The sequence below is a fragment of the Pecten maximus genome, chromosome 4 (assembly GCF_902652985.1).
Source record: "Pecten maximus chromosome 4, xPecMax1.1, whole genome shotgun sequence".
Classification (NCBI taxonomy): Eukaryota; Metazoa; Mollusca; class Bivalvia; order Pectinida; family Pectinidae; genus Pecten; species Pecten maximus.
Window position 1 is genome coordinate 12,328,606 of NC_047018.1, and position 19,451 is coordinate 12,348,056.

General features: G+C 34.7%; 2 protein-coding genes across 2 annotated transcripts; one reads left to right on the top strand and one right to left on the bottom strand.

Moving 5' to 3' along the window:
* Positions 1-295: 295 nt before the first annotated feature.
* Positions 296-12,913, bottom strand: LOC117325264 (O(6)-methylguanine-induced apoptosis 2-like). Its single transcript, XM_033881376.1, has 9 exons — positions 12,784-12,913; positions 10,837-10,958; positions 10,047-10,145; positions 9,468-9,647; positions 9,004-9,118; positions 8,542-8,645; positions 7,936-8,000; positions 6,523-6,713; positions 296-2,219 (listed from the first exon to the last, which is right to left on the bottom strand). Exons 1-9 carry the CDS (start codon positions 12,869-12,871, stop codon positions 2,152-2,154), a joined length of 1,032 nt encoding a protein of 343 aa, XP_033737267.1. The 5' UTR covers positions 12,872-12,913; the 3' UTR covers positions 296-2,151.
* A 433-nt stretch (positions 12,914-13,346) lies between these two features.
* LOC117325265 (ribonucleoside-diphosphate reductase small chain-like) lies at positions 13,347-17,671 on the top strand. Its single transcript, XM_033881377.1, has 8 exons — positions 13,347-13,591; positions 14,337-14,384; positions 14,967-14,993; positions 15,247-15,525; positions 15,661-15,794; positions 15,982-16,210; positions 16,550-16,768; positions 17,227-17,671. The coding sequence occupies exons 1-8, from the start codon at positions 13,508-13,510 to the stop codon at positions 17,383-17,385; spliced, it is 1,179 nt and encodes a 392-aa protein (XP_033737268.1). The 5' UTR covers positions 13,347-13,507; the 3' UTR covers positions 17,386-17,671.
* Positions 17,672-19,451: the final 1,780 nt, after the last annotated feature.

The window sequence follows — 19,451 nt, forward strand, 5'->3', positions numbered from 1 at the left end:
GAAGCAAATGTTGACGGACGGACGACGGACGCCGGACGCTGCACCATGGCATAAGCTCACCGGACCTTCGGTCCAGGTGAGCTAAAAACGTCACAATCATAGGGTGACAGAGAAAAACGTCAAAATCACAGGGTGACAGAGAAAAACGTTACAATCACAGGGTGACAGAGAAAAACGCCACCATCACAGGGTGACAGTGAAAAAAAGGATATATTTCAAATAAATTAAACATATCGGAAGTAAGATATTAAAGTGTTGATGTCTTTAACAGGGCAGGAGAGAGAACAAAGATTTGTTACAGTTTATTTTCATTTTATTTCTTGATAACAGTTCTGCAATCTTTGACATGTTTAGCAATTTAATAATAGTAAATATCACAGTTACACGGAAGGTTTTTATAACCTGAATAAGAATACACAACACAGACCTCGACACATATATCAGAGATAAAGGCCTCTATATAACACACATAGGCACAGAAAACGCCCACTTGTAAAAATTCTGACCTGTGGACACATCCAAAAGACTTTACAAAAGTCACAATAAAGGACAAGTTCTAAAATATTCATGATTTAATAACTAAACAATTCACCTGATTTATTCAAATTTGGCATTATACCATGTGGTAGTATATATAAGTGCAGTTAAAACCCTGGACTTGTTAACACTGTCAGTGAACATAACTAACAAATAAATATAAGAATTGTGGTAACACCAAGATATTGATTATCCTGATACCAAGTAATAACACAGGAACATAACATGGAAACTTAAGTACACTTATATTCTTAGTAAAATAAATAAAACTACAGTCCACTTTATTGTAGTCAAATTTATAAAAATTCTTTAATGAGCTAAGAACAATTATATCCATCTACTTCATAGAAATAATTTGCTCATTTAAATCAATTTTTAAAATGCAAATTATATTTAAAATACAAAACCCTAATAATTTTCATACATATTGTTTGTACTATTAGAAATGTGTTGTATATGTTTCTGGTACTATATATGATTGCAATCGTTGATTTTACATAACATTCTTTATGACATAATCACAAAGAGAAGTGAAAAAAGTTACATAAAATGCTGAATGGACTAACCTGATCTCCCTATACAAACATGATTGCCCAATCATACACACTACTGGGAGATTCCATTATAACAACATAGGTGACAGGCTTTCAGGAAGGTTATGAAACGCCTGTCAAACCTGGTTATGAAACATCTGACAAACAATTATAATCGACCATGAGTTATAGTAATTAACTTTAATTACACCAGTATTTCCACTCTCAACATCATACACACTACTCCCATTCAATCTGCATTCCTGGTAGGTATTTATTGACACCTGAACTGCTTGGGTCAGAGGTTATGTAACAGGACTGGATCATGCCTTTGTGTGTAGGTTACACAAGCAGGGCCAGGGGTGTGGATGTGCACCCTAATCCTACCTCAAAGGCAGGCTTTGTTTGGGGACAGTGATAACACTCACATTATGTAAGGCAAAACCTGAGTCAGAGTTATATAAGCTGATTTTTCAAAATTTATGTAAGCAAGAAAACAGACAACTTATGAAACCACAAAAAATCTACAAAAGCTCTAACAATCATTAACATGAAAAATAATTATGAATATTCTTTTGAAAAACAATTTTTACACTTGCAAATATATCCCCTTATGTATCAATATCACTAATATCAATCACAGTTTGTCTCACACACTGACAAATTACATTTAGATGTTTACAACAAAAGAAAAAAAGTGTAAAATTATCCAGAAAATCACAGCTGAACCAACCAATGACCCAGTGGTGATATCAAGGTCTACTGATCATCATCTCACATTTAATTACTCCCACTGGTTCTGCTGTTTCCTTGTTTACACTGTAGTCAGCCTCCCAGTGGTGGACACATGTCATTATAGTTTAATTAGGCTGGCTTCTAATGGTAACTTAAAACACACCTCCTCCAGTTCTGGTACTACTACCAGGGTTGGTAACCCAGTCCTACCTCCAATTACGATAGAGAACCAGTCATTAGTTAAAGCAGTCAGGCTCCCTACTATACACTCATGTAGTCACAGACACATACAACCTGTCAGCCTCCATCCTCCCACACTGTTTCCACGGTGATGGCACCGCAGACTCTATATCCATTTCCCTGCTGCATTGTAGATAAAAGACTGTTTTCCAGTTCCAACAGGTCGATAGTGGGCTATAAAAACAAAATAAATCCCTCAAACAGTACACTTTTATTGGTTAAATATATTTTCTTTTTCTTTTTTTAAATATGGCAATAATTGGTTTAACACAAATGAAATACCTATTAAGACCAACATAACATTTTAATGACAACAGTACTTATCTAGTCAACATAACATTTTTATGATGACAACAGTACTTATGAAGTCAACGTAATGTTTTAATGATGACGGCAGTACTTATAAAGTCAACATAACATTTTAATGATGGCAGTACTTAGTAAGTCAACATAACGTTTTAATGATGACGACAGTACTTAGTAAGTCAACATAACGTTTTAATGATGACGACAGTACTTATTAAGTCAACATAATGTTTTAATGATGACGACAGTACTTATTAAGTCAACATAACATTCTAATGATGACGACAGTACTTATTAAGTCAACATAACTTTCTAATGATGACGACAGTACTTATTAAGTCAACATAATGTTTTAATGATGACGACAGTACTTATTAAGTCAACATAACATTCTAATGATGACGACAGTACTTATTAAGTCAACATAACTTTCTAATGATGACAACAGTACTTATTAAGACAACATAACGTTCTAATGATGGCAGTACTTAGTAAGTCAACACGTTTTAATGATGGCGGTACTTATTAGTCAACATTTTAATGACGACAGTACTTATTAAGTCAACATAACGTTTTAATGATGACGACAGTACTTATTAAGTCAACATAATGTTTTAATGATGACGACAGTACTTATTAAGTCAACATAATGTTTTAATGATGACGACAGTACTTATTAAGTCAACATAACATTCTAATGATGACGACAGTACTTATTAAGTCAACATAACGTTCTAATGATGGCAGTACTTAGTAAGTCAACACAACGTTTTAATGATGGTGGTACTTATTTAGTCAACATTTTAATGACGACAGTACTTATTAAGTCAACATAAAGTTTTAATGATGGCAGTACTTATTTAGTCAAAATAACATTTTAATGATAACAGAACTTATTAAGTCAACACAAGTTTTAATGATGATGACAATACTAGTACTTATTACATCAGCATATATTTCAATTTTAACAACAGTACTTTTAAAGTCATCTAACTGTTTCAAGGATGACAACAACATTTATTCTGTCATCACAGTGTATCAATGTCAGCAACAGAAGGACTCCACTGGAGTGATACAAAAGGAAGGATAGATTTCATCAACAAGTTCAACTATTTAGACTCCTCGTTAATTTCTGATAAACTTTACTACATTCGCCCAAGATATGAAACAGGCTAATAAGCTGGAAACAACAACATTTATGACATTACTATTAGTTTCCATGGTAATGGAATATCACATACAATTTTAACATAACAAAAGACACAGCTAGCTAGACCATAACACTGATGTCTGATTGAAGTTATGCTTATCTTGCATAGTTTTAAAAAATGTTAATAGGACATCCAGGCACTGTCATGCATTGATGAAATTGGGGCCAGATTAATGAAGGAACAGTTTTTGTGATATGATTAGGAAGCACACTAGGAAAGATAGAGATATTGCATTTTTGTTTTCATGATAAGATTACAAAATAGTGAAAATTTGTCTTTAATTACCAGTAAAAACATGGACTTTTTCTCATTTAGTGTCCAGAAGAAATCTTCATGTAAAATTTCAGAAACACCATCCTAATACAAATGTTCTTAACATAAAAAGCAAACGCTGGACAGATGGATGGACTAAAAACCTTATCACTGTAGGTACAAACACTGGACAGATGGACGGACTAAAAACCTTATCACTGTAGGTACAAACACTGGACAGATGGACGGACTAAAAACCTTATCACTGTAGTACAAACACTGGACAGATGGACGGATTAAAACCTTATCACTGTAGGTACAAACACTGGACAGATGGATGGACTATAAACCTTATCACTGTAGGTATAAACACTAGACAGATGGATGGACTTAAAACCTTATCACTGTAGGTATAAACACTGGACAGATGGATGGACTTAAAACCTCATCACTGTAGGTACAAACACTGGACAGATGGATGGACTAAACACCTATCACTGTAGGTATAAACACTGGACAGATGGATGGACTTAAAACCTCATCACTGTAGGTACAAACACTGGACAGATGGATGGACTAAACACCTTATCACTGTAGGTATAAACACTGGACAGATGGACGGACTAAAAACCTTATCACTGTAGGTACAAACACTGGACAGATGGATGGACTAAACACCTTATCACTGTAGGTATAAACACTGGACAGATGGATGGACTTAAAACCTCATCACTGTAGGTACAAACACTGGACAGATGGATGGCCTAAACACCTTATCACTGTAGGTATAAACACTGGACAGATGGATGGACTTAAAACCTCATCACTGTAGGTACAAACACTGGACAGATGGACGGACTAAAAACCTTATCACTGTAGGTACAAACACTGGACAGATAGACGGACTTAAAACCTTATAACTGTAGACCTGTACAAACACTGGACAGATAGACGGACTAAAAACCTCATCACTGTAGGTACAAACACTGGACAGATGGATGGACTTAAAACCTTATCACTGTAGGTACAAACAATGGACAGATGGATGGACTAAACACTAGTGATGGGACATCGGTTGAAAATCTGTTTCGATTATCGGATCGCATCGGATAGGACAACCGATGTAGTCAACCGATTAATAATCGGTTAAATCACAAGTGTTTTGTTTCAGTTATTAATCATCATTTTGTTATGTAATGTGTATCAATAATTATCTTTTGTAAGTGTAATTATTCCTATTTCTTAGTTGATGGTGCACATGAATGTATGATTGAATGATTAAGACAGTTACAACTGTACTTTTGGTCAACAGCTATGACTTAAAAAATAGATATTAATGATCCAAGAAGAATGAAGTCCAGTAAAAGTATCTGGATTTCACAGATTTGTTTATAAAACATGAAATTGTCCATGATTATATACTTTTGTTAATAAATTGACATTTTCATTTTCTACATGGTCTTTGTAACTTTTGTTCGTTGAATTCTAGATGCAAAAGTAGAAGAATACAATATGAGCAGGTACACATATAAAATCAAGTATTACAAAAGAGCAATGATGCGATGCCATAGAGCTTATATCCCATTGAATATGCATTGATGGATATTGCCATTATTTGCATTGGATATTTACATTGTAATTGTACCAGACTCAGATTATATAAGTATGCAGGGATTGAGCAATGTGGCTGGACTGTTTCCCTTATACCTAGCAAAACATACCTCATTACTCAGCTAATATATATAAAATATGCTAAAACTTATCATTAAGAAACCAAATGATTCCTCCAGGGCTACTTATTATCGAAAATAATAAACAGATGGAGTCATTTTATAAGTCTTTCACTATCTAATACTATCAAATACCGAAATGTAGCTACTTGTATTTTTGTAACATTTCTTACAAAGGCGGCAAACAGCGACCGTCATGTCAAGGTTTTTTCTAGAAGGACCCCATTCTTTTTTTTATTTTGCGAAATGCATATATATTCCATACTTTTGACTTTGCCTTTCCAACCCCGGGTGGTCGAATTATAAGCTCTGTATCAGTATCCGTTGTAGTGGCAATTGCAACGGAGTCGTCGACGACGAGGCAGCCGTCCGCCATCTTTATTCTAAGGTTATAACATTAGAGTGACTTTCCTTGATTCGGGCGCGTTCGATGATCGATTCTTGAAAAACGGAAATCGATGGTCGAAATCGAAGGTGCATTCGATTCGTCAACCGATTATAATCGATGATCGGCGCACCACTACTAAACACCTTATCACTGTAGGTACAAACACTGGACAGATGGATGGACTTAAAACCTCATCACTGTAGGTACAAACACTGGACAGATGGATGGACTAAAAACCTCATCACTGTAGATACAAACACTGGACTGATGGAAGGACTAAAAACCTCATCACTGTAGGTACAAACACTGGACTGATGGACGGACTAAAAACATTATTACTGTAGTACAAACACTGGACAGATGGATGGACTAAAAACCTTATCACTGTAGGTACAAACACTGGACAGATGGATGGACAGTATAGAAATGCAGGTGTCACTACTGTAATCAATGTTGCTTTCCATCCACATGTTTTCTACAGCATCTGATGAAAATATACCCAATGTGTCGTTAGATATTATAAACATGTAATTACATAAGATTTGTATTGAAGTTCCGGTACATTAAGAACACCATACAGATGTATTTACCTGGACCAGGCTGTTCCATGGCATGACCAGCTCCTGTCCATCTACTACATGTAGACACAAAGGCAGCACTGGACATATAGTGTTTAGGGGGTCCTTCATAATCCACCACCTCATAGCTTCCAGGGCCAGGCAGGGGTGGGGTAGAAGGCAAGGGCATCGCAGGTGCAGATATACACAGATAATGCTTTCTCCTAAAAGTAGACACACAAAATCAGCCTATTACTTTTTTCCCAAAACACAGATTTTACAGCTGTTTTTCATATATTCAAATACAGTAAACTTTCAGTCAGTTCCAATAAAATATTGACAAACATGTCCTAATTATATAAAATTATGCTTCAGAAAATAAAACTAAGTTGACATCGGCAAAACAAGTATCAGTGAAATGTGAAAATAAGGCACCACTGGCCAGGCATCACCTATTTCCAATACAAGGCTGATAGAGAACAAGAATTGCATGTAATCATATGTCTCTACTGTCAGTATACAGATGTAGTAAGATTTAAGCAAACTCTAATATTCACTCAAATTTCAGTATTTTTTCCAAAAACAACCCCAAAAAACTCTATTTAATAGTATAGAAACACCCTGTGTACATTACGGACATGCAAATATTGATGCATTGCAAAACAAACATTTAATTTTGCAAAATTTCTTATTTTCAAAATTCGGACAGATGATTGAGCTATATGTAAATAAGTCATTTTTGCCCGATTGTCACTCTTTTTGATGAGTGAGAGAAAACACACCTCATATTTTAAAATTAATTCCAATTTTTCTATAAACTAATTTGTAAATCAATTGCAGAAGCAATGAAGGTTTTATTTTAATTTCTCAAAATCTAAGGTTTTTAACACTACAATGCAATTGGAATAAATTGATACTTTTGAGAGAAACACAATCCTTTATAAAGTCCAGATTTGAAGCAATGTGTCCACCAAATGAAATACTGTAAAGGTATATTGAGTTTGGTTGAAGTTGAACTCATACTTTTTGAACAACTGATATAAACACAAAACTTATATGTGAAGCAATGACTATAACAATGCCACTGTTGCTGCTTGAACCCCATATTCTCTCCTAATGACTATGTTGCAACCGAGACAAAAATGGTGGTCTTATAGAGAACATTTGCTGTATACCATCTTTTCTTAGCATACATGAGTATATAAATAGGGAAAGAGCAAACAGAATAACTTTTAGTAGAAATATCATATCAAGATTCCACTGCAATGACATTTAGTTCCATTCTACTATTATGTAAGTGATAGCTATTTACATTCCTTAAAAGTGTGTCAAGGTCATGCGAAAAAAAAAACAAAAAAAAACTTGCAATCATTTGTCTAGGATCTCACTGATCAAATATAATGACCCTTTCTATTGAAAAATAAAGACAAATTGGACAGTACTTACGGGAACAGCTGTTTCTTTGCTGGATCCACAGTCTCTCCAGGTCTGTAGGCCCCAGGACCCGGCACCTGTGGGAACAATGAACTGGTATTTTCAGAGGTTTTTTTTATCTTATTGTAATATATGGAAAATTGTGTAATTAATTTAGAGGCAATATTAAAGTGCAACTATAAAAATGAATTCTGTGGACAAATTTTGTCAGAAATACCATTTCTCTGAAAAGAAATTGAGTTTAAACCATCTCAGGCTTCTAGTTACATTTGATTTTCAGAAGTCAACTAATCCCTTTTAAATCTGAATTGTCAAAAAAATAAGTCAAATAGACATACCCCTTCTAATCCAATAGTTAATCCCAAGTTTGGGGAGTCAAGGCACACTCTCAAAAGTCTATTGGAAACCATAGCTAAAAATAATATCTTGAATACCTGGTAATGAGGTTTCATAAATGCATGTGGGAAATAAAAGATAACGAAATTTAGTAAATCACATTACTAAATCTGGAATAATGGAAGACATATTTTTTGTACATTACTTTAACAATATCAAATCTAGGATAGGGAATCATGAAGCTATATATAGCCCAGTGTCCTAGTTATAGTACACATTTACCGGAGCTGGGTCTGGATGCATCTGTCGCTTTGACTTTGACTTGAAACTTGAGAGAGGAATTTTAGCACTGTCATGGAGAAGATCATCTTTAACCTCGTAATGACCTGCAAAGTGAAAAATATGTCACAAAATCTAAATCAATTTAAACCTACAAAACTTCCATCATACTGAAGCCCCTGCCCACAAATAGACCCCCTTCTTCATTTTTACAGAATCATCAATTTATAAATACAATGTAGACAGTAAGCTTGAAGTGGTTCACAAATAAACTCTCCCAAAATTTCACATTTGGGAAGGGGGCTTATTTTAGGATAAATATGAGTATATTGCTGAAAGCTGGGATGCAGGCATGAAAATTGGTAAGCAATTGGTTTCAACAGGAATTTGGGTAATTAAAGTGGATGTCTCATACTAACCTAGGACAGGGTTTACCCAGTTATAAAGTGGAGGCCTCATACTAACCTGGGGCAGGGTTTCTTGCCAAATCATCAACTTTTATCACTTCTCTTTTAGACTGTGATTTGAATCCCGCATTAGCTGTTACATTGTTTGCCTTTCCATATTTAACTTTCAATATCTGAAAAAAGAAATGCACGCTAGTTGGTAATAGTGTCTAACATTGTACTGAGAAGGTGTTGTCCGAGACACATTAACTAATCGTATTGATGAGGTGCTCTCCGAGACCCATTCACTTACATCTTATTGATAAGGTGTTGTCTGAGACACATTGACTAATTGTATTTATTAGGTGCTCTCTGAGACACATTGACTAATTGTATTTATTAGGTGCTCTCTGAGACACATTGACTAATTGTATTTATTAGGTGCTCTCTGAGACACATTGACTAATTGTATTTATTAGGTGCTCTCTGAGACACGTTGACTAATTGTATTGATGACGTGCTCTCCGAGACACAGTGACTTACATCGTATTGATTAGGTGCTGGCCGTGCCTCTGTTTTGTTGGATGGTTGAGCTATTGGTTTGTGGAAGGCACTGGTACATGTGGCCTGGTTGTAATCTCGCTGAGTCCGAAGCATGCTTGGGAGACCATAGATACCGGGACCTGGGGCACTTGTCAACTGGTACTTTAGACCTTTTTTGGACTAAAATTAATACTGACAATATGTAGAAACAGTCACAATAGTGATATAATTCTTCCAAAACAGTAGTGTGACCTACATTCAGATTGTTGGAAGGTCTGGTTCAGAGCAGTTCATATTGATGTCTGTAGGTTATTGTTTTCATATTTTTGTTTCAAGATTGTTCATTCTTAAAATGTCAGCTGAAGTCCATCAGAGAAAATTACAATTGTAAAGCAATTAGTTTAAAATTTTAAAGTCTTATCTACTATATTAAAAAATTATCAATTTTCAGAAAATACACAAGTATACTTATGTGAAAATTAAGGTGTACAATAATTAGCATAATCAAGTTACCAATGTAATTTTAAGCAACAAGACAAAGAAAATGAATGTGCTTTTAAGTTTGACAATACTGGTTACCTTTGAGGCAAAACTTCCAGTTCCTTTTTTTGAATATGACACAGACTCATTGTCCATTTTATTATGTCCAACATAACCACCAGGGCCAGGTGCATCTGTCTGAAATATTAATAAATCAACTTCTTATGATGATATTCTGGCATCAATAATCACCATTTTGATGAACTGGTAATAAAGAATCTGCTTTACATGTTCAACACTATGCTTGGTGTAAATTTAATATTTCATTGAATAACATGATGACCACTTCGATCATACATAACGTACTGTTTACACAATGAAATTTTTGAAAATCTTTTGGTAGTATGTTTTCATTTTCTAATAACATGAATCTCTGATTTATCAGAACATGACAAAGTGTATAAATTCACAAGAATGAGTTCTGTCCAGTGCTAGAAGATTTAACGCAGGTCAAAACATTATACAGTACGTTATACACTTATCCCACATCAAAAGGGAAATGCACTCAATACCAAAGACGGGTACCCTGGCTCTTTTAGAATATTAGAAGATGATTTGAAAAGGAATGTTTTACTTTTTGACTCTGTGACCTTAAAACAAGTCCAAAAGTTGTTTAGGACTTAAAAGTTGATGGATGGACACCCACTCCTGCACCATACCATAAGCTCACTAGCACTATGAGCCATGGAAGCTACAAAATTAATATGGATCATGGGATATATGGAGAAATTGTGCCAAGTCCATGTTGTTAAACCTTTAAATGTATGTATTATCAACTAAAACAAAAATAAATAAAATCAAAATATTTGACATTGTAAAAGGAACTTACAATAAATGCATCATATTTAAATCTTTTGGCTTTGGAAAGAAATCCTCGCTTGTCAGCATTGTCAGTTACAATAGTCTGGTACTTGCTAGGAATTGATGCTGTGGCTGCTACAATACCATGCCCTGAAGAAATTAAAATAAATCAAAATCAGACAGCAGTATATTAATGCTAGCGACTGCTATAACCATGTTTAAATATAGTGCGATATAACTTCACACATAAAATCAAAGTTTCAACCATTTAAACTGGTTATTTCTGGCCTAATAGTCATATATTTTCTTTTGTTCTGATGGCATATGATCATATGCATTTTGTATTACAGAAATAGCAAAATTGAAATCAATTAAGAATGAAAGAAAGCTTTTGAAGTTGAAATTGGAAACCAAAAATAGATCTAAGCTATTGTTTTTAATTTCAAATAGTTTTAATCAATATTTTTAATATTGACTTTTCACTGACTGCATGCATGGGCATTCCTTTGTTCTATTTATTAATTTTTATTAATTCTATTCTTAATTGTAATGTTCATTCTTTTCTGGAGAAAGCATATGGAGTATTGAATACTTAAATTAAAGTTATTAACTTGTATCAGTTGAAATTAACAGGTACAGGTTGGACAAAACAAAAATGGTACAGGTTGGACAAAACAAAAATGGTACAACTGTTGAGTTTACCATTTTTGGTGGATATTTGTGAATAGTGCACACTTCTTATGTGTATCGTTAAGTCTGCCTAAACATGATAGATTTTTAAATTAAAAGGCAAGTTTGTTATTTTTTTCTATGGTATAATTAGAGCTGTGATAATGTAGCTCAGGACTGATGAACAATTTGATGACAAATGGGTTTTAACAACAAAAAGTTTAACTTGTCATCTACTATATATATCTTGGTGTGGAAATCTCAACTCTTTCTTTTGAGAAAAATTATCAACAAAATCACTACTAAAGCAAACCAGACAAAGATTTCTGAGGAGGAAACTATGGAAAGCACCTAGAAACATCAAGGAAAACGCTTGTAAAATCCTTGTCTGACCTTATCTCGAGTTTTGTAGTAGTATTTGGGACCCTCATACAGTGCAAGACACAAAGCATATAGAAATATACATGGACAGGCAGCATATATCATTTTAAACTTCTATGAAAGAGCATCAGGAACAGTAACACATATACTAGGTGAATTACAATGGCAATCTCTAGAAGACAGGAGAACTGTGAATAGACTGGCAAACGTACAAAATCCCACACAACTTAGTATCCATACAATCATCACTTTTACACCACCACTATCGGGGCGCACATGCCAACATAATAATTTTGGATACTTAAGTCCAAAAAACTTCACAAATGTCTTCCAATATTCTTTCATACCTAGGACCATACATGACTGGAACTACCTATCTATCAATTGTATTCATGTTCTCACCCCCATTGCCTTCAAAAGCAGTACGTGTAAGTGTACTCTATGCCTTAACCACACCATCTTGTTTTTAACATCACATGAACATGTACATAAACATATACAATTTTAAGTGCAGCTGCCACGCATGCCTGACCAAAAAATACTGTATAGGATATGTGTCAGTATTACATGTAGGCCTACAGTACAGAGACAGAAACAGATTTTTGACTGATGGTCGTAGTTTCATTCTTAATTTAGTACGACACCTCACTGTTAACTATCTCCAGTACTATTCCGAGATTTACAATTTGTCTCGTCAATCAGCTATAATAGGTGGTGAGAGTCCGAGAACGGATTGTTTCTGTTAACCTAACACTCATAAAATGTCTAATAGTGTTATGTTCACATCGAGATACAAACGAACCAAGATTGTATCAAATTTCCCGTCTGCGGTTCTACGATATCTACCCAAAACTGATAAATACAACTGTTTATCCTGCCTATTGAGAATACGTAACGATCAATGAATACTAATAATAGTTCATACCCTTATGTAAATGCCCTGACGGATTTCTACTATGGATTCTCTTCACATAATCATCATCAACCACGCGGATGCTGTCAGCGGCGGCCATTTCTAAACTATAGTGTTGTTTACATTTTACAGGAAATACTTCCACAAAAATAGTTCGTTATATTAAGGAACCATTTACTAATATGGCCAGTTTTTTTCATTGCAATATGCAACTATATCACTACTTTTTATTTGATTGAAAAAATAAGACATCAAAAAGTACTTCAACTACTCTATTCTTATCAGTGCGTAATAATATAATTTAATAATTTTCGCACAGGTTGCTATGCTATTGGAAATAGAATCATCCCTACGCTTAGAAAAATATTAGATACGGAAAATCTATAGATTTCTCAGCTAAGGCCAATGCATGACTAATTTCAGATTAGAACTTGGTATCTGTTGTGCTTCAATGATAGTTATCGTAAACATGAAAACATAAATTGCTAGCAAAACATACATTTTGGTAAAAACCTGTTATCCCTATGGGCGATTCCATTTAGCCCAATCGTTGCCGTTCTCGTCACTGATTGGTGTGTTTACAAACAAGCGCCATAATATGAAGGAGTTTCCCGGAGTAATTTGTGAGTAGCTCGTGAACTTGCAGACTGGTGCAGACGTATTTTATTCACATTGAATTTTACATCACTTTATTTCACTTAATTTTTAATAACCCTGTTTTATAAATTTAAGAATTATGTTGTCTGCAAACTCTCCAAGAACTACTCAAGTTTCAACTGCTGCTCTAATGAAGAAAACGCATCTCAACGACGAAAACAAGGTGAGTAGAAATGGCGCGTTATCTGTTTTGGAATGACAACATATGTATATTGGAAGGATAATTTTGAGATAAACCTGAATGTTGCTTATTTCGCAGAATAAGAAATAACGTAAGCTTTAAAAAAATGTTGCTTTTGAAAATCTTTGGTGACAACACCCAAAGGAGTCCCGCCAAAAGTTATATAAAAATGTTTACGTAAGGTGTTGTGCAACAAACTTGCAGTTCGCATTTTTGTATTGTTTTCATAATTGTGCGAATAAAATGTAAGTTACATTAGGATTTAACATTATATAAAATTTAGTTGCCGTCCTTTAGCAATTTGACGCTGCACATGATGATTTATGCACTTGTGTACAAAACTATCGGGGAAACCATAACTTGCATAAGGAGTTGAGTCTGCGAAAATCATTTAATCATATAGGCCTAACAATACAGTTAAGTTGCGAGAAGTATTCCAAGTTAGTGGTGTATCATTGTGTATATATATGGTACAACTAATGCTGATTTTAATTCTTCACTCCTCTCACTCTTTGTTCGGCTAATGGCGGGAATGTATAATATGCACGAGAGTAGGCCTAAAGGACCTATTACATTGGGACAATTTAATTAGCCTAGGCCCTTCATGCAGTGCGGTAAAGTATTATTCTAGAAATATCCAGGTCATGAAAGTTGTGATTTTATTCAGGAGATGGCAGGCTATTTTTTTTCCTTTTTATTCAATGTTACTTACCATTTTCTGTTTCAGGCCCAAGATGGTCTCAAGCCTAAAGTTTTAGGAGACAGTCAAAAGCAGGTAAAAGCTAAATGATCACAACTATTATGGACATGGTTTCAAAATTTTATTGGCCCATTTTCCTTCAGACAAATGTATATCGTAAGTTCAAGTAATTGCTGACCATATTGGAGGATTAAGAGATTTTCCATTGGCATCAAAACGAGTCTCGTACTAGTGAAATAGGCTATCAACATTTTTATATTCCTTTGTTTTCAAATGAGAAATGCTATACAACTGTACATGAATTTGTTATGAATACATGATTTTGTTATGAAGTTGGCTAAATTCAAATGATAACCAAAAAATGTGAAAGAACACTTATAGCTACTGATTTCGAAATTATGTAATTATTTATTTTTTTAAAAGTATGATGTCGTTTTCTAACATTGGGACTGTCTCAACTCTCTGAAGAAGTTACCAATCAGTACATAATAAAAAGCTCCATTTGTTTGCAACTAAAGAAAAAGCATTTAATATATATATACCTAAAAGATGTAATGGATAAATTTGTTTGTCTCTTGGTTCTTGTGGCTACGCAGTATATTTTTACTGTAAATCTTTCATAGAATTTTATATCTTTAATCATCTTTTTCTTTACAGAACATCATGACAAAGCCAGTAAGCGAGGTGAGAACCCAAATTAAAACTATAAGTCTTGAAATTTCTGTAATTTTTATTTGAATTTAAAATATTCATATTCAGCTGCTGGAGTGATAAAATCTACTGTAGTTCTGTTCTACTATTGTTGAATTTATCAAAATGCACATTTTTGGATCACCATTCATGGTATAATTTTTAATAAAATTACTATTTACCATACAATGCAGCTTTAGCACTTTCACTTCAAATATTTATTAATAATTCTCATTTATAATTGCAGCCAATCAAAAAGATGGTACAACCAGCGCCCAGAAGGAAAGTCCTCAAAGAAGAACCACTGCTGAAGGAAAATCCTCGTCGCTTTGTAGTGTTTCCTATTGAGTACCATGATATATGGAAGATGTATAAAAAGGCAGAAGCCTCCTTCTGGACTGCAGAGGAGGTGGATTTGTCCAAAGACATGAACCACTGGGAAAACCTGAAGGATGATGAGAAACACTTCATCTCACATGTGCTTGCATTCTTTGCTGCCAGCGACGGAATTGTTAATGAAAACTTGGTAAATATTTCAGTATTTTAAACAACAAATAAATTGGATTTGTCCACACACCAACTGGTTGTTTTGTTGAAAATTCCTGTAAAGTAAGCTTTGCCATTTTGCAGATTTTTGCAGAGAAAAATTCTGTCGTTTTAGGTTGAAAGATTCAGCAAAGAGGTCCAAGCAACAGAAGCTAGGTGTTTCTACGGTTTCCAAATAGCCATGGAAAACATTCACTCTGAAATGTACAGTTTACTTATTGACACCTACATCAAAGATCCTGTTCAAAGGTAAGACTTGGTTGTGATGAAGTAATGTGTTTATGATTGAAATAAACTTAGAAAATGCATTTTTTCTGCAAGATGGATTATTCTGTGAAATAAGTTTTTTCCCAAATTATAAGTTAATAAAATAACACTTAACTCTAAATTAACAAGTTAGTCATTTGGATATATTTTGTTGGCGTTGTTTTAACAGGGAATTCCTATTCAATGCCATTGAAACAATGCCATGTGTGAAACAGAAGGCTGACTGGGCCTTGCGATGGATCGGCGACCAGGATGCAGACTATGGCGAGAGAGTTGTAGCATTTGCAGCTGTGGAAGGGATCTTCTTTTCTGGGAGCTTTGCAGCTATATTCTGGCTCAAGAAGAGAGGAATCATGCCTGGTCTCACATTCAGCAATGAGTTGATCAGCAGGGATGAGGTATGATTGAGAGTCCAAACAAGGACCATATTGTTTATGCTGACAAACCTTTTCATAAAGTACATTTGGAGCTATATTTTTGAAATCTTGACAAGACCTGCAAATGTTAATGTGTACTTTGTCAAAGATCATCTAATAGAAACTTTAGACCACTTGACCCGTCACAGTCCATGAAATGGATTGAATTGTCGAACCACTTAAACAGTAATGATTATGAACCAAATTTTTGCCCTTCATTTCTCTGTAAAATCATTCCATTTCGGTTAATAAAATTACAATTTCAAAACAGTTGTATTCATGAAACGGTTAATAAACAAGTGTAATTGATTTGTTTTTCAGGGCCTGCACTGTGACTTTGCCTGTCTGATGTTTAACCACCTTGCAAATAGACCATCACAAGAACGAGTGCAAGAGATCATTGATGATGCTGTAAAAATTGAGCAAGAATTCCTAACGGATGCTCTTCCAGTCAACCTGATTGGCATGAACTGTGTGTTGATGCGGCAATACATTGAGTTTGTGGCCGACAGACTACTCGTGGAGTTGAAGTGTGAAAAGGTAATTCGATTTTTTTATTGTCACATATTTGGATTATAAAGTTTTGTTTGTGGTAGGCCAATATTAATGGTTCAGTGGTTTTTCTCTTTCATGGTAGTTTTGGGACCGTATATCAATACTCTGTAGTCAAATTAGAAAAAAAATGATTTAAATTTCCTGGTGATCATCAAAGCAGTTTGAACTGCATTGATGTTTCACAAGCATACTTTTAGTTCACTGGGAGATTGTTCCTTTTTTCTACTTGTCTGATGGGGGTTTGTCTAGTTCTGATCAATTTTCATCTTTGTAAGTTCATTATTGACACATAAAAATTTGTACACCTAATTGTCATTTTGCCAACCAACGGTGTTTATATGCATCTACGGTATATCTATATGGAGTTCTGCTTTGGAGTACTCCTCAGACTTGTGGACCGTTTCCTTAACAGATTGAACTAAGTTACTCCTTTCTATTTTCAGCTGTATAATGTAGAAAACCCATTTGACTTCATGGAGCAGATTTCTTTGGAAGGAAAAACAAATTTCTTTGAGAAAAGAGTTGGAGAGTATCAGAAGATGGGAGTTATGAGTGGTGGCTCATCAGGAAGCCATTCCTTCTCACTTGATGAAGACTTTTAAAAATGTGATGTAATATTCGGTTGTGATCTCAAGCTATGAAACTGCCCAGAACTTTTGTGCAATTATGTCGTGCTGTAATGATATTTTACTGCAAGAATAATTTTAATTTAATCCATTATCATCTACGTATTTGAATATTTTATGTGCTTTGAATGAATGTTTTGAGATTTTAAGTTGTGTGTAATTTTAAGGTTTGAAAGAGATTAAGTTGTGAAAGTTTTATGATGGTGAATGTTTTATGATCATTTTAGTAACATCCTTAGTTTTATATATTTATGACTTGAAATAAAATGAAATTACTTTTATTTCTCTGTGGCATTCTTTTTGAAAATCGTCAACAGACATTGATTCAAAAATAGATGTGTATATTTTCAAGGCTATTCCAGCAAAATTTGTATTGTAAGAAGCTTAACATTGACTAAACCCCCAGCCCACTCAAAAAAAATGCATTGTTTGAGCTGTAAATAATATGCCTTATGGTGCTGTTTGAATTCTAGTGGTGGGTTGATGATCAGAACACTGGAATAGCCTTACTTGAAGGGAGTATTCTCTGCAGTGATTTTACAGAGCATTACATGTATTTTGATTCAAACATTTAGATGGAATATCTTAACATACCTATGAAATGTTAAATCTGAATACTGACAAAATGGGATATGTTAATTGTTCTTGTTTGAAGATATTGATTATCTTTTATTTTAAGGTCACCTGAGACAAAGTTTCAAGTGACCTTTTCTTCTCTGACCATTCGGAAACAATTAAGATTTTGGACAATTTCACAATAACAACTAGAACTGTTGCCAGGATGGCCGACTAATACCCCCGCAATCCGCACGAGTCAATGGTCTCTACACATGGTCCTCTATATTTGTGTGAAGTTTCATTGAAATTGGCCCTTCCGTTTAGGAGTTGTCCAGACAATCTTAAAGTTATAGTTCTTATCGGAAAACCTGTTTATAGTGACCAGTTGCCATAGCAACCATAATTTTGAGAAAAATAAAGTGGCATGCACATCTACACAGTCAATATTTGTGTGAAGTTTCATTGAAATTGGCCCTTCGGTTTAGGAGGAGTTGTCCAGACAAACTTAAAGTTATGGTTCTTATCAGAAAACCTGTTTATAGTGACCAGTTGCCATAGCAACCATAATTTTGAGGGAAAAAAAGTGAGATGCACATCTACACATGGTCCTCTATATTTGTGTGAAGTTTCATTGAAATCGGCCATTCAGTTTAGGAGGAGTTGTCCGGACAAACTTAAAGTTATGGTTCTTATCGGAAAACCTGTTTATAGTGACCAGTTGCCATAGCAACCATAATTTTGAGAAAAATAAAGTGGCATGCACATCTACACATGATCATTAATATTTGTGTGAAGTTTCATTGGAATTGGCCCATCGGTTTAGGAGGAGTTGTCCGGACAACATGTGTCTACAGACGGACAGACGGACAACCTGATTCCAGTATACCCCCCAAACTTCATTGCGGGGGTATAATAAAGGCCTAGAGTCCCGATATTGGGACTGTAGAATGCTGGGGTAAAGGGCTATCAAGATTGTTAAAATGTGTGACCCTGGCCTTCATTCAAGGTCAAAGGAGTCAAATATTCCAAAATCTTAAAACGATTCTAGCAAGAGACCCAGAGAGCAGATTTTGGACTTGAGCAAATTGAGATGAAGAGCTATCTAGATAGTTGAAATGAATGACCTTAACTTTCAACCAAGGTCATAGGTCAAATATGTAAAAAGTTTTTAACAACTTCTTACTATTAAAGCAAGCGTCCCAGAGGCCTGATATTTGGTCTTAAGTATGCTGGGGTGAACAACATTGACCTCAAATTCAATGTAACAGGAATCAAATCTGCAAAGATATATCAAAACTCAGAACTGTTAAGAGCTCTTGTTAGCTCAACAAAAGGACTAAGGGGAGCTTATGCCATACCATGGTGTCATCTTACTAAAAGGGTCAGAATGACCTTCAGTCATAGTGCACAATAAACACTGAGATTTGCAATGTTAAACTTTCTATGCACATATTTTAGGAAGATCCTTCTGGAGTTTCACGAGG